General features: G+C 50.4%; 2 protein-coding genes across 3 annotated transcripts; both read right to left on the bottom strand.

Moving 5' to 3' along the window:
- Nucleotides 1–1,220: 1,220 nt before the first annotated feature.
- On the bottom strand, nt 1,221–6,516 carry LOC127237749 (sperm motility kinase 2B-like). 2 transcript variants are annotated; one of them, XM_051206137.1, is made up of 3 exons: nt 6,460–6,516; nt 3,104–4,686; nt 1,221–2,512 (listed from the first exon to the last, which is right to left on the bottom strand). In XM_051206137.1, exon 2 carries the CDS (start codon nt 4,673–4,675, stop codon nt 3,152–3,154), a length of 1,524 nt encoding a protein of 507 aa, XP_051062094.1. In that variant the 5' UTR covers nt 4,676–4,686; nt 6,460–6,516; the 3' UTR covers nt 1,221–2,512; nt 3,104–3,151. The 2 variants fall into 2 exon arrangements, with proteins under 2 accessions (XP_051062094.1, XP_051062095.1); XM_051206138.1 differs by lacking the exon at nt 6,460–6,516 and having other exon boundaries at nt 3,104–4,980.
- Nucleotides 6,517–9,566: 3,050 nt separating this feature from the next.
- Nucleotides 9,567–10,526, bottom strand: Gpr31 (G protein-coupled receptor 31). The gene has a single exon (XM_051206144.1). It carries the CDS (start codon nt 10,524–10,526, stop codon nt 9,567–9,569), a length of 960 nt encoding a protein of 319 aa, XP_051062101.1.
- Between the last annotated feature and the right edge of the window lie 1,236 nt (nt 10,527–11,762).

Raw genomic sequence — 11,762 nt, 5'->3', positions numbered from 1 at the left:
CCTGCTTTCACAGACTCCTGGTTTAATGTCTGCGGATGTGATAAAAGTATTCATCCTGACCAAAAGCTGCTTTGGGAAGAACATGTCTGCTTCAGCTTGTAGTTCCAGACAAAGGCAACATGAAGCAGCACACACATCTGTACATCACTAAGCAAATGTCCCACAGCATATACAAGTGTAACACGTCTTAAAATAATAAGTCTACTGCAGCGATGAACTCCACCACTGTACCTTTCCTCCTCCTCCTCCTCTCCTCCCCTCTCTTTACTTCACTATTTCAGCAGCAGGAACCTGGGGTTGAAAGCTGCCAGGCTGTGGGAATGGCAATTGGAACTCAGTATGGATACTGCAGCCTGCAGGTTGAGGGAATGTCCTAGAACCATGTTCTGGTATCACTGGTCTGTAGCTACACACGCTCTAAGTGAGGCTTTGATGTTCCTGGACAACAACATGCCCTTCTAGGACTTATTTATCTGGGGCTTTTCTTTCTGGAACTTGACCATACCTCACAGCCAGTTCTGTGTGCTTGCAATATTATGATGTGCCACAAGGAGGTGTCAAATCCACATGCATGGTAACAGCACTTGCCTGCTCACACAGCTGGCAATTAGAGCCTTGGCCAGCCTGTTCCCTTTGACAGAGCTCTCACAAGAAGGGCACTGACTGCACCACACAGGGCTCCCAAGGGACACTGCGGGACAGACCAACGATTGCTTCTGGCTCCTACACCATGGACAGGCGACTGCTGGCCCTGAGTTCTGAGCACAACACAGAGTCTGAGCTCTGATGATCCATGCTAGGTGAAGCTGAGGAGCATGAATCCACCCTAGACCTGCACAGGTGGAGGTTGTTGAGGTGATCAGGGTGTGGTTGGCTTGGCAGGGACCCAGGGTGTGAACACTGTTCTTCGTGTAGGAGGTTTAGACGCAGCTTTTAAAGCAGCTGCTTCCTAAGCACCTTGTGGGGGTTGGGGGTTGGGAGAAGGACAGAACGTCTTTCACTATACAGGCTGCCCTTGATCTTTAATTCTATGTCTCCACCTAAAGGCAGATGTTATTCTTTTGGCTAGAAGTTAACGCTTCCCCTGTTTGAATGGGATACCCAGGGAATTGTCTCTGGGATTAATTTCTGATGTGCTCATCTGTCTAAGTACCAAAAGCTACAGTAGCTGAGACCTCACAGTCTCAGGCAGCAGCAAGGTTCACAATTAGTGGCAGCAAACTAGCATCACCCATGTATTGTGGTGAAGGATGCTGTAAGGTTACATACGGGGCGTGGCGGTTTGATGAAGCATTGGTCCATATATTTGAATGCTTAGTCACAGGGAATTAAATTCTTGACAGGGTTAGAAGAGTTGACAAGCTGGGCGTCGGTGGTGCACACCTTTATTCCCAGGACTCGGGAGTCAGGGGCAGGTGGATCTCTGTGAGTTTGAGGCCAGCCTGGCCTACAGAGCGAGTGACAGGACAGCCTCCAAAGCTACACAGAGAAACCCTGTCTCAAAAAACAAACAAAATAAGGACAAGTGGTCCAGGGTCTCTCTCTACCCGCTACCTGTGGATCAGGATATAGTAGCTACTTCTCCAACGCCGTGCCTGCCACCATATTCCTGCCATGATGATAATAAACTAAGCCTCTGTAAGCAAGAACCCAATTAGGTTCTTCTACAATGGTGTCTCTTCACAGCAGTAGAACATCGGCATAGTAGGGTCATGGTTATAGAGATGTAGCAACATCAGTAAATTGCTTGTCATACAAGCGTGAGTTTGGATCCCAGAACCCCTGTAAAGAAATAATCCAGGCATGGTGATCACTGACTGAGACTCCCAGCTGACTTGGGTCACTACTGGGTAGAAGCCATGCTGACAGGGATCTCCCCTACTGAACGGAACCCTTGCCAACCAGTGTCTCTCTGAATGAGAGTCCCTGACCTTAGAATCCTCACTGCCTGTTATCTGTGTCTGCAGTCCAAACAGACTGGGGCCTGTCCTACCTAGAACACTCCTGATTGTGAGACCGACCGTCCAGTCTACGTATTTTGAGCTCTTGTCTTTTCCTTCCTTCCAGTAACGGGAGTGTGAGCAAACAAGGTTGTATTTCAGTGCAGTAGTTCAAGTTCAGAAAGGGACATGGAAATGCCAATGGGAACGTTCTAGCTCTGAGACACTCTACTGCAGCCGACTGCAGGCCAGGAGAGGTCCGAGAGAGCAGGTCTCGGCAGCCTGGAGGCTCACAGGGTTGACCGGATGGGAAAGCAGGGAGGTTGGTCTCCAAGACAGGGCTGAGTCTCAGGGGCTGAGGCAGGAACCAGCCTCCCGCCGCCGGCAGCTTTACCGCGGAAACGTTGAGTCTTAGATGGCTCTGTCTTTTCAGGTCATACGACAGCAGCAGTCTTGATAGACAGAGACTGTAGAGCCAGACTGGGCAAACTGGGATGTAGATACTTTCAGTCTCAGGCCCTGATTGGTTGGGAGTGTGGACGAGGAACCAATCAGAAGAAGGCCTGTCAAACCTGGGGAGAGAAAGAAAAAGCCGGTTAAAACCGGGGAAGATTTTAATCTGGGTCCCTGTCTTGTTCTGGTTCCCTCAGTGTTGCAGAGGAAGCTGGTGAAGGGTGTGGGACCCCAATGCCTAACTCAGTGCCCACCCCACCCCCCAGTTCCTGTTTGCTGGGGTTGTTTTATCTGTTGATGTGAGGTTCCTTCTATCCCTGCTATCTGGGATAGTTCCTTGTGGCAGGTGTCCCTGATGACTGGACTACCCTACACATGAAGCCTAATCCGTTATCTTCCTGCCTCCCTCTGCGCTGGGAATGAAGGGCACAGAGCAGCTAAGGCTCTTTCACGGTACCATCCTACAGCTCTGTCCCAGCACAGTGGCTTTGGTCTGCATCCCCAGCCTAGCCACCTAACCGTGCAAGGATCCGTGTGAAGGGGACTCGTAGACGTCACTGTGCACTTGCTGAAGGAGGTGACTCAACCATCCCACAGTGTCTACACCTGGCCTTCCGCACACTCTACCCTGTAAGTGCTCATAACTACCATCTGCCGGTTGATGGCGGAAATTAATAAAAGCGGAGGTACAGCTGAACGTGGAAACGGACCTGGGCTGGCTGCAAGCCTCACTTTTCTTTGACAGTGACTCTGTCCCCTCATTTCTGGGGAGACACTCTGTTCTGCCATGCAAGAGGCTCGTTCTGTGACGGCAAGCAGCAACAGAGCTTCGATAGACGCTGCCCAAGCCTCCTTGGCCACGTCTTCCACTCACTGTGTTGTCTGGGACTCGAGGCTGCGCACTTGCTAAGATCTGGCTTGCCGGGGAGGGGCTTCTCCTCGAATAATGCGATGTTCCCTGTGTTCCCCTGACGGCTGGATGGGGGATAAATGTGGGGAGCCCTGGCGCCACACTGGTGAGCAGTGCCGAGAATATGCCAAGAATAGAAGCAGAGAGGACTGTCCCACTCAATGGCACTTTGTCTGGGCTGCCGTACAATCTCTAGCCTCTGGTTTCCTGTTGAAGATAAGATTGTCTGAAGGGCAGGCTCAGTGGCCCTCCTCCTCAGAGGCAAAGGGAAGGAGACAGGGTCTGTGGGTGAGGTGAAGTGTGTCACCGATGTGTCCCTGAGCTTGTGGAGGACCGAGCCGTCCTGTCCCTGGCGGGCTTGATGGTGTAGTAAACAGTACGATGCCATCGTCTCATCAAATTTCCTGTTCAGTAAGGCCTCCCTTATATCTTGGATGTTAAAGCCGATGTTTGCCATGGCTGCCATGATTGCAGGGTCCGGGAAGCTCGGGATTGTCTCTTCGCTGTGAGTCGATGTTCTCTCGCGTCTCAGCCACGAGTGCCTTTTGATCTCTTTAACTGTTGGCCTCTGGCTGGGGTTGACAGTTAGTAAGTGTCTGATCAGGCCCTGGAGCTCTGTGGAAAGCTGGTTTGGGACCTCAAACCTCCCTTGTACCACCTTCTCCCAAAGCTGTGAGAAGGAGGGCGCGGCAAAAGGGAGCGTCCCTGTTACCATGAAGAACAGGAGGACCCCCAAGGTCCACACGTCCACTTTAGGGCCGTCGTACGGCACACCTAGGAAGAATTCAGGGGCTCCAAAGTGAAATGCCCCTCCAGGCCTGTCAAGCTGTTTCCCAGGCCTGACTTTGGTGCCCAAGCCGAAGTCGATGATCTTCACTTTTCCAGAAGGGTCTACAATGATATTATCAGGTTTCAGGTCTCGGTGGACTATGCCCTGGTCGTGGCAGTAGCCCACAGCTCCTACGATCTGGTGGAATAGTTCCCGGGCCTCATTCTCCTGCAAGCCTCCAGACTCACAGACGTAATGAAACAGCTGTTCTCCCTCGGCCATCTCCATGATGAGGTAGATATTCTTCTCGGTCTCAATGACTTGGAGGAGAGAAACAATGTTCGGGTGGTTGATGGCCATCAGAATGTCCACTTCTGCAACAGAAGGCTGGCGCCACTGCCTGTCCCTCGACAACACTTTCACGGCCACTCGGACACCTGTGAGACGGTGCTGGGCCAGCATCACCTTGGCGTTGGCACCTTGGCCTAATTTCCTCAGGACGGTGTATTGGCTGGTGAATATCTCTTCACCAAAGAAGATGGGCACAGGGTTGAGCCCTACTCTCTCTTCCTTGGTCTGATTAGACTTCTTTGTAGGTGGCATGTCTGCAGGAACTGTGTCCGAGGAAAAGGAATAAAGTGAAACGAGGAATTAAAATTGAGAAAAATAAAATAAAATGAAAACAGAAGGCAAAATTAAAAACCAAAGACCTAACTCAAAACTGGAAAACCAAACCACAGAAACAGAAATTAAAACCCAAACCAAAAAGCCAGCTCACAGTCCAGTGAGTTAGAAGGGCCACCGCTCGACTGCTGGGATGCTAAATGAAAAACAGATGAAAAGAAATAAATATGAAAGGGAAATAAGGGGAAAGAGGAATGAAAACAAATAAAAACACAGAAAATATGCAAAATGTTAAAACCCAAACTCCGAACACCCAAAGAACCAAAATACCAAATCAAAAAAATAAGATACAAGATAGCCTCAAAACTAAGAACAAACACAGAAACAAAAATAATAAACCCAAACTAGAAAATTGAAAGCAAAAACCAAACCAACAAACAAAAATGAAAACTGAAACTAGCTAAAAGTCAAATAGGTATAGATTCCATGGGTCAAGAACATTCTCAATGGTAAATAATCGATTTTTGTTTGGGGGTTCATGACAGGGTTTCTCTGTGTAGCCCTAACTGTCCTGGAACTCACCTGTCTAATATTCATTTTTTTAAAAAAGGGAAAAGATTAAAAGGAATGAAAAATAAACAAACAAATTAAAAACAGAAAACATTAAAACTAAAAACCAGACAGTCCTCAAATAAAACCATTAAATACACTAACTGCACCTCTAAATTCAAATAAGTAAATAGAAGCAGGGGGAGGTGGCAGACGCCACCTCCAGGCACTACAAGATGGCATCAGCTCCTGGAAGGAAAAACTTCTGAACTCTACCCAAGAATCAATGTTAAAAACAAACATTGAAAACAGCAATAACAATCCAAACCAGACAAGATTTAATCTCACACTGGGGAGATCCCCGGGGCTCATTGGCCATCCAGCCTAGCCTACCTAGTGAGCTCTCTGGCCACAAGTGGAACACACATGTGCAGATAACCAACCCCACACTTACACACAGGTGTACCCCTCCTATCCACGCAGTCACATGTATAGGAGGTGTACATAGACAAGCAATGCTTGCACAAACATACCTTTACACACTTACACGTAAGGATGGACAAGCACACACACAAACTAAGCAACCAAACACAGGGAACCACACACAACCTCACTAGAGACAATAGAGTCACACTGGGCACCTCTCCACAGCTCTTCCCAATTCATCCCAGTAAATCCAGGCCTGGATGCAGCATAAAACCTGCTGGCTGGACCCCTCACAATCGCTCCCCGTGAGGTCATAGCAGGACCTGCCCTGCCCTGACACAGCTGGGCAGGACGCACAGGTTCTGGCTCAGGTGGGCTATGGAGACTGGCCTTAGGCTTTTAGAAGCCAAAGCCTGAAGGACGCTGTGATGCCCTCAGTCTCTGGTTTGATTGTCTCTGCGCCTCCTGTCTTGCTGTCCGTGACACCTTTCCTTTGAATTCTGACTGATGGGTCCAAATGAGACTATAGCTAAATGTATATAAAAGAAGCTCTGCTCACGAAATACAATAAAACAATTTATTACCATGTGAGCTGGTTCTCGTAATTTATCAGAAGATAATTAGAGTCTCATCAAGAAACCGGGGATGCCAGCGGAATTTGATCAATCAATGTATTCCATGTTAAATGTATACTCTGTCTCAGTCAGGTCTCTATTGCTGTGAAGATACACCATGACCAAGGCAACTAGAAAAAATAAAGCATTTCATTGGGGGGGGGGCTGGCTTACAGTTCAGCGGTTTAGTCCATTATCCATCATAGGGAGCATGGCGGGACGCAGGCAGACAGGGTGCTGGAGAAGGAGCTTAGTGGTCTGCATCTGGATCCAAAGGCAGCAGGAAGAGAGGGTGACTGTAGTGAGATAGTTCTGTGGCACTGACCACGCCCATTGGGGGTGGAGCCATGGGCGGAGTGACCTGTGGAAGGAGGTCGGAGGGGGCCAGGAAAAGGCTCTCTTTCTGGCGTGACTCGGACAGGAGAGGATCGGGTTGAATTTTCTGGTGTTCATCTGTCTAGGTTGTAAGTTATTTCTCCCTGAATAAACTTCTATTCGGCCTATTTGTTTATCCAGATCCTTATTTAACCGCGTTAGGTGACAGTGGACCTAACTTGGGCTTTTGAAACCTCAACGCCCACCCTTGGTTTCTTAACATTTATATATATGAACCTATGGGGGTTATTGTTTAAACTATCACATACCCCTTGCCAAACACGACCAGGTATGCGAGGCTCACTTTGGTGAGCAAAGGTCCCTGGGTGGAAAGAGGACCAGCTGCTCTGTGCACCCTTGACCAGAAGGAACAGGGCAGCTGCGCTGACATGGATGAAATAGAATGTGAACCACAGTCAGGCACAGGACCCAGGATGCTGCATCATTCCTGAACACCCAGTGTGGCTCGCTGGGAGCTAACGCTCGCTCACAGGACCGAGCCCTGGAAAAGCCTCTGCTTTTCAGAAGTACTGTGCACAGGGCAGTGTCTGCTGCTCTCCTGAGGACTCTCTCCTGGGGCTTTAGCCGCCCTGTAGAGGAGCTACAAGTTTGCAGACACTAAACCCTTGGAGCTCATTGCCAAGCCTGAGAGTTGAAAAGCAAAGAAGCAAGGAAAAGCCTGCCACCCCTGGCCATGCCACCGTGGCTCAGATTCTGACTTTGCAGCTGAACTCCAAGTACCCCGAGTCAGTGATCTCAAGTTCAAGGCCCTGCTTCCTTGTAGCATCAATCACAGGACAATTTCAGGCTGGGGAGCTGTGGACACCATCTATGCTGTGAACCTCAGAGGAAGCAAGGGCTGCAAGGTTGTGTAGACTAGGGGCAAACACTGGGCCGGAGCTGGAGTCAAACATAAATCATCTCCCCTCAGATACACAGGGGCCCTGCAGCCTTAACCAGCTCCCCAGATTCTCTGATCCTTCTGGCCTTGCAGGCTCTGCAACATGTCCCTGTCTCACCTCAGGCAATTGTTAAAGTGCATCTCATCAGCTCCTTTGATACAATGTGACATTTCAGACAAGAACAGAAAGAGATGGCCCTTCACCACTAGGGGACTCAGTCAGTTTTCAGTTTCTGGTTTAGTTGCCTTTTAGTTATTTCTCAGACAGCACTCACTGCCTGTCCCAGGCCACAGAACTAAGAGACGGAGCAAGACACTATCTCCAAGATGTCCCATAGCCGTCAAAGCAGCTGTTCTGAGCCTGGGCTACCATGAATAGATTTAAGGTAGGGGCTGTCCCATCTAGTCCAGATGGAACATCCCTACCTGGCTAAGGCACCACGGTTTCCTCCTCTATGGCTCCTGGGGGGGGGGGGGGCAGAAAATAACAGGACCCCAAGGGCAGGAATGTTGTATTGAGGATGTCCCAAAGACAGCCCAGGTTACTGACATGCGGGCAGGACAGAGGCCCAAGACGACTAGGAAGGCTGGGGTCCTGGGCCTCCCCACACCTGACCAGCCAAGCTTTCACAAGGAGTGGGGCAAACTGTTTTACAGCTCCTGCCACTGTAGATAACAGTAGTGACTGTTCAGAGGACGCCATGACACTCAGGATGCCTGTCCTAAGTGCAGCCACGCATGAGTCAGGAGAGAACTGGGACTCATCTTGTGCCAGCAATAACGACGTAACAGAGAAAGCGCGTATGTTAAATGGAGGGTTTGAGCGAGGAGGAGAGAGCCGGAGGTGCTTGTCCTCTGGTGAAGGAACAGCCACAGGCATCTATCCAGCAGACCTCAGTCTCAGCATGGTCAGGCCATAGTGGACAGTCTCAGGCCTGTGAGAGTCTGCTCTCATAGGAGGAAATAAGTCCTGCAAAACAGACTACTGCTGCACAGTCCTCATTCCCCGGGGGCACTAAGTCTGGTAGGCCACCCTGGTCCATGGGACTCTTGTATCCTTCTGAATAATGTCTCAGGTAGGTCCCAACAAGGATCCTCCAAGCAGGCAGGGAACCCCATGAGTAGACATGGTATTGCCAATGCCATCAGCTTTCTCGTGAGCATGGGAACGGATGTGGAATAGTGAAGAGAGTTGCTTTCAAATCCTCCTGCTCACCAGCTGTCCCTGCCCTGTATGTCCTAGGGCTGAGGTGACTGACACCATGCATAGCAGCCCTTAGGCTCCCCTAGGGGCTTGCTTCAAGAACCATTTCAAAAGCAGGTGCCTTTCCCAGGACTAAGATTAAGAAGTGGCCTCTCTCTCAAAGCACGCCGGGGAAAGGAAACCGTATTCAGACACGAAAAGCTCAGCTAGAACTTCCGGGTCAGGTTTGAGGCAAGCAGCAGGCATCTCCTTCCTGCAGTGAAGGAGGTAGCTTGCTGAATGGTCCTATGAAAAACAAAGGAGAGTTTTATAAAAACACAATGTGACCTGCAACCTCTTCAGAACCTCGGGGATTGCTGGCTTCCGTTGTCCTGAGCTCCGTGGCGGGCAAGAAGAAAGCAGTTTCTCACTCTGGAGAACTGAAGCATGGGAAGTGAAGATGATCCAAGAGCCCAGATGGCACTGGGCAACGCCAGCATCCCCCTCCGTTAATACAGCCCATTGGAATCCTCCCCTGTGGATATGCAGAAGTATTCCACCTCTACTCTCAGCTTGGCAACTCCATCTGGTCGACCACCATGCAAAGGAGACAGGATCTCCCCAGCTGGTTCTAGTCTGCCACTCTGCAGTGTGATAGAAACAGGGGGAAATCCAGGTGAGTCAAGCGTGCTACTCACTGACTGACTTTTGTCTGGGTCTTTGTAGTGCAGTTTCTCCCTTCTGACCCTGAGGTCACTGGGTTATTATTTAAGATTCAAGGCAGTTCCTGAAAAAAAGCAGAGCTGAGGATCCCAGCAGTCGTCAGGAATAGGAGTCCCTGTGGTTGCAGCTAGCTGGCTCTGCTGTTTTCCTCCAGCCCCGAAGGCTCCTGAGCACCTTCCGGTATGAGTGGGTGAAGGCCTGGTTGGAGAAGCAGTAAATGGCTAGGCTCAAAGCACTATGCAGGCAGCTGAGGCTGCCAGCGACGTCCGAGACCTGCACTAGGGCTTGCTGGACACTGCAGCTCTCAAATCCCTGAAGGACGTTCACCAGGACTCTGGCCAGGATGCTAGGCAGGAAGCACAGTGCAAACATCACCAGCACTATGGCAACCAGCGCCCTGGCCCTCTGGAGCCTGGGCTGTTTGTCAGACTCCCGGAGTCTCTCCTGGAGGGTCCTGATGAGCCTAGTGTTGCAGAAGAAGATGAGGCCAAAGGGAATCAGGAACTGAAGGAAGAAAAGTATCTCCTGCCAGGTGGCGCTGGCCTCCGTCTCTCTGATGGGGTAGAAGCTGGGACACTCGGTGGAATTCTGGAGAACCTTGTGAGTGAGCAGGCTTTGGGGAGTAAGGGCAATCATGAGAAGCCAGACTAGGCTAGAGATGCCCCAGGCTGCCCTTGGAGACAGCAAGTTGACTCTGAGCCGAGGGTGGACCACACGCAGGTACCGGTCTAGAGCCACTGTGGTCAGGAAGGCCACCCCCACACCACGGCTGAAGGACAGCAGGAAAAGCAGGACTCGGCAGGGTGCGTGGCCGAGTTCCCAGGTCTTGCCCTTCAGATAGAAGACAGCGAGGAGAGGCAGACAGGCGACCAACAGCAGGTCAGCCACCACCAGGTTGAACAGGTAGACCGCGTAAGGCTTCCACACTCTGAGACGGTAAAAGAAGGTCCAGAGAGCGACAGCATTGCCTGTAAGGCTCACAGCACATTCCACTGTCAGCATGGTGCCCACCGCTATGTCCGCCAAAGAGCTGCCAGTTGAGCAGTTGGGCTGCGCCATGGGCTGGAGTCACTCTGAGGGGAAGCAAGAAAAGAAAAGCAAGGGGGTCTCCTGATGCCCCTTCCTCTGAGAGAAAAAAGAAAATGCCCTCTCCCACCACAGAGCAGGCAAAAGTTCTGCGTTCGGTGAGAAAATAATACTGAAACAGTGCTGGAATCTGGTCCAAGGAGATGCAAAAATCTGTATGGGGAGAGAGACAGGGGGAAACCCCGAGTCTTGTCCTGCTTTGTATGTCCCTGAGAAAGGGGAAATTGTGTTTCGTTCCACTTTAGCGGCGCCAAGCCAGGACCTTAGCGTTCAGAGAATGTTCAGCGAACAGAGCCGTGCCCTGGCCGCTGAAAAGGGAACTAGAAACAGTTAACAACACGAAGGCTTCTGCATCTTTGGACATTTAAAACAACAATTGGAACAGGTAGATTGTTGTGCCGTGTGACTGTTTCACAAGGAAGGTTTATGGCTCTCTGACCTTGGTAAGTCTCGTCCCCCCCCATCCCAGTCCCCACCCCCCCTCCCCCGCCAAAAGCATGGTTAGATTTGATACGTGAGGTCAGATCTGGTTTGCCACACCTGCTTGAAATATTCCCTGGCCTTTTAAAGTTGAATGTTTTCATTTATTCTTCCATTCTGTCTCGTGTGTGTGTGTGTGTGTGTGTGTGTGTGTGTGTGTGTGTGTGGTGTAGGGAGGGACAGGTTTTCTGCTAAGACTCTTCTGTGATAGTCACACTACCTGAATAGGACCTAGAACATTGGGGGCTGGGCCCTGCGAGTGAGGTAAAATCTTCCACCCATTCGGTCCTCATTCTGTCCCTGGGAGTGACTGGAGGTCACAAGCTGTGCGGATGCACCATGGCCAAGAGTGGTGGAGGCAGGGGGACAGAAGGTGATGAAGAATGCCAGCCCAGAGAACTCTGCCAGGCCCTTTATCTAAACAAACAAACACCAAGCAAGAGAACCAATAAACAGTGTCTCACATGGCAGGCTTTTTACTGCTGACCTAATGGGCTAGGTAGGCTTTCCACCTTCCTCTTTCTTTTACTTATATGCTCCTTCCAGAATCATCTTTCACAATCCACCAGTTTCATGGTGGTAAAATAGCAACGGGTCCCCTTGCTTCCTCTCTCCAGTCTAAGACCAAGGATCTAAACCTAACAGGAATAACATCTAATCCCACTGTTTTGTGCGGTCTGGAGACGAACCTAGAATAGAATGAGTGAGTGTGTTAGGTGTATTCCAAGC

Source organism: Phodopus roborovskii, unplaced genomic scaffold, assembly GCF_943737965.1.
Source record: "Phodopus roborovskii unplaced genomic scaffold, PHOROB, whole genome shotgun sequence".
NCBI classification, from domain to species: Eukaryota; Metazoa; Chordata; class Mammalia; order Rodentia; family Cricetidae; genus Phodopus; species Phodopus roborovskii.
Note: the sequence above shows the minus strand (reverse complement) of the source record. Positions and strands in the feature narration are given on the sequence as shown.

Coding starts and splice junctions, on each gene's coding strand:
- LOC127237749 (XM_051206137.1), bottom strand. CDS start 4,675: ATGCCACCTACAAAGAAGTCTAATCAGACCAAGGAAGAGAGAGTAGGG.
- Gpr31 (XM_051206144.1), bottom strand. CDS start 10,526: ATGGCGCAGCCCAACTGCTCAACTGGCAGCTCTTTGGCGGACATAGCG.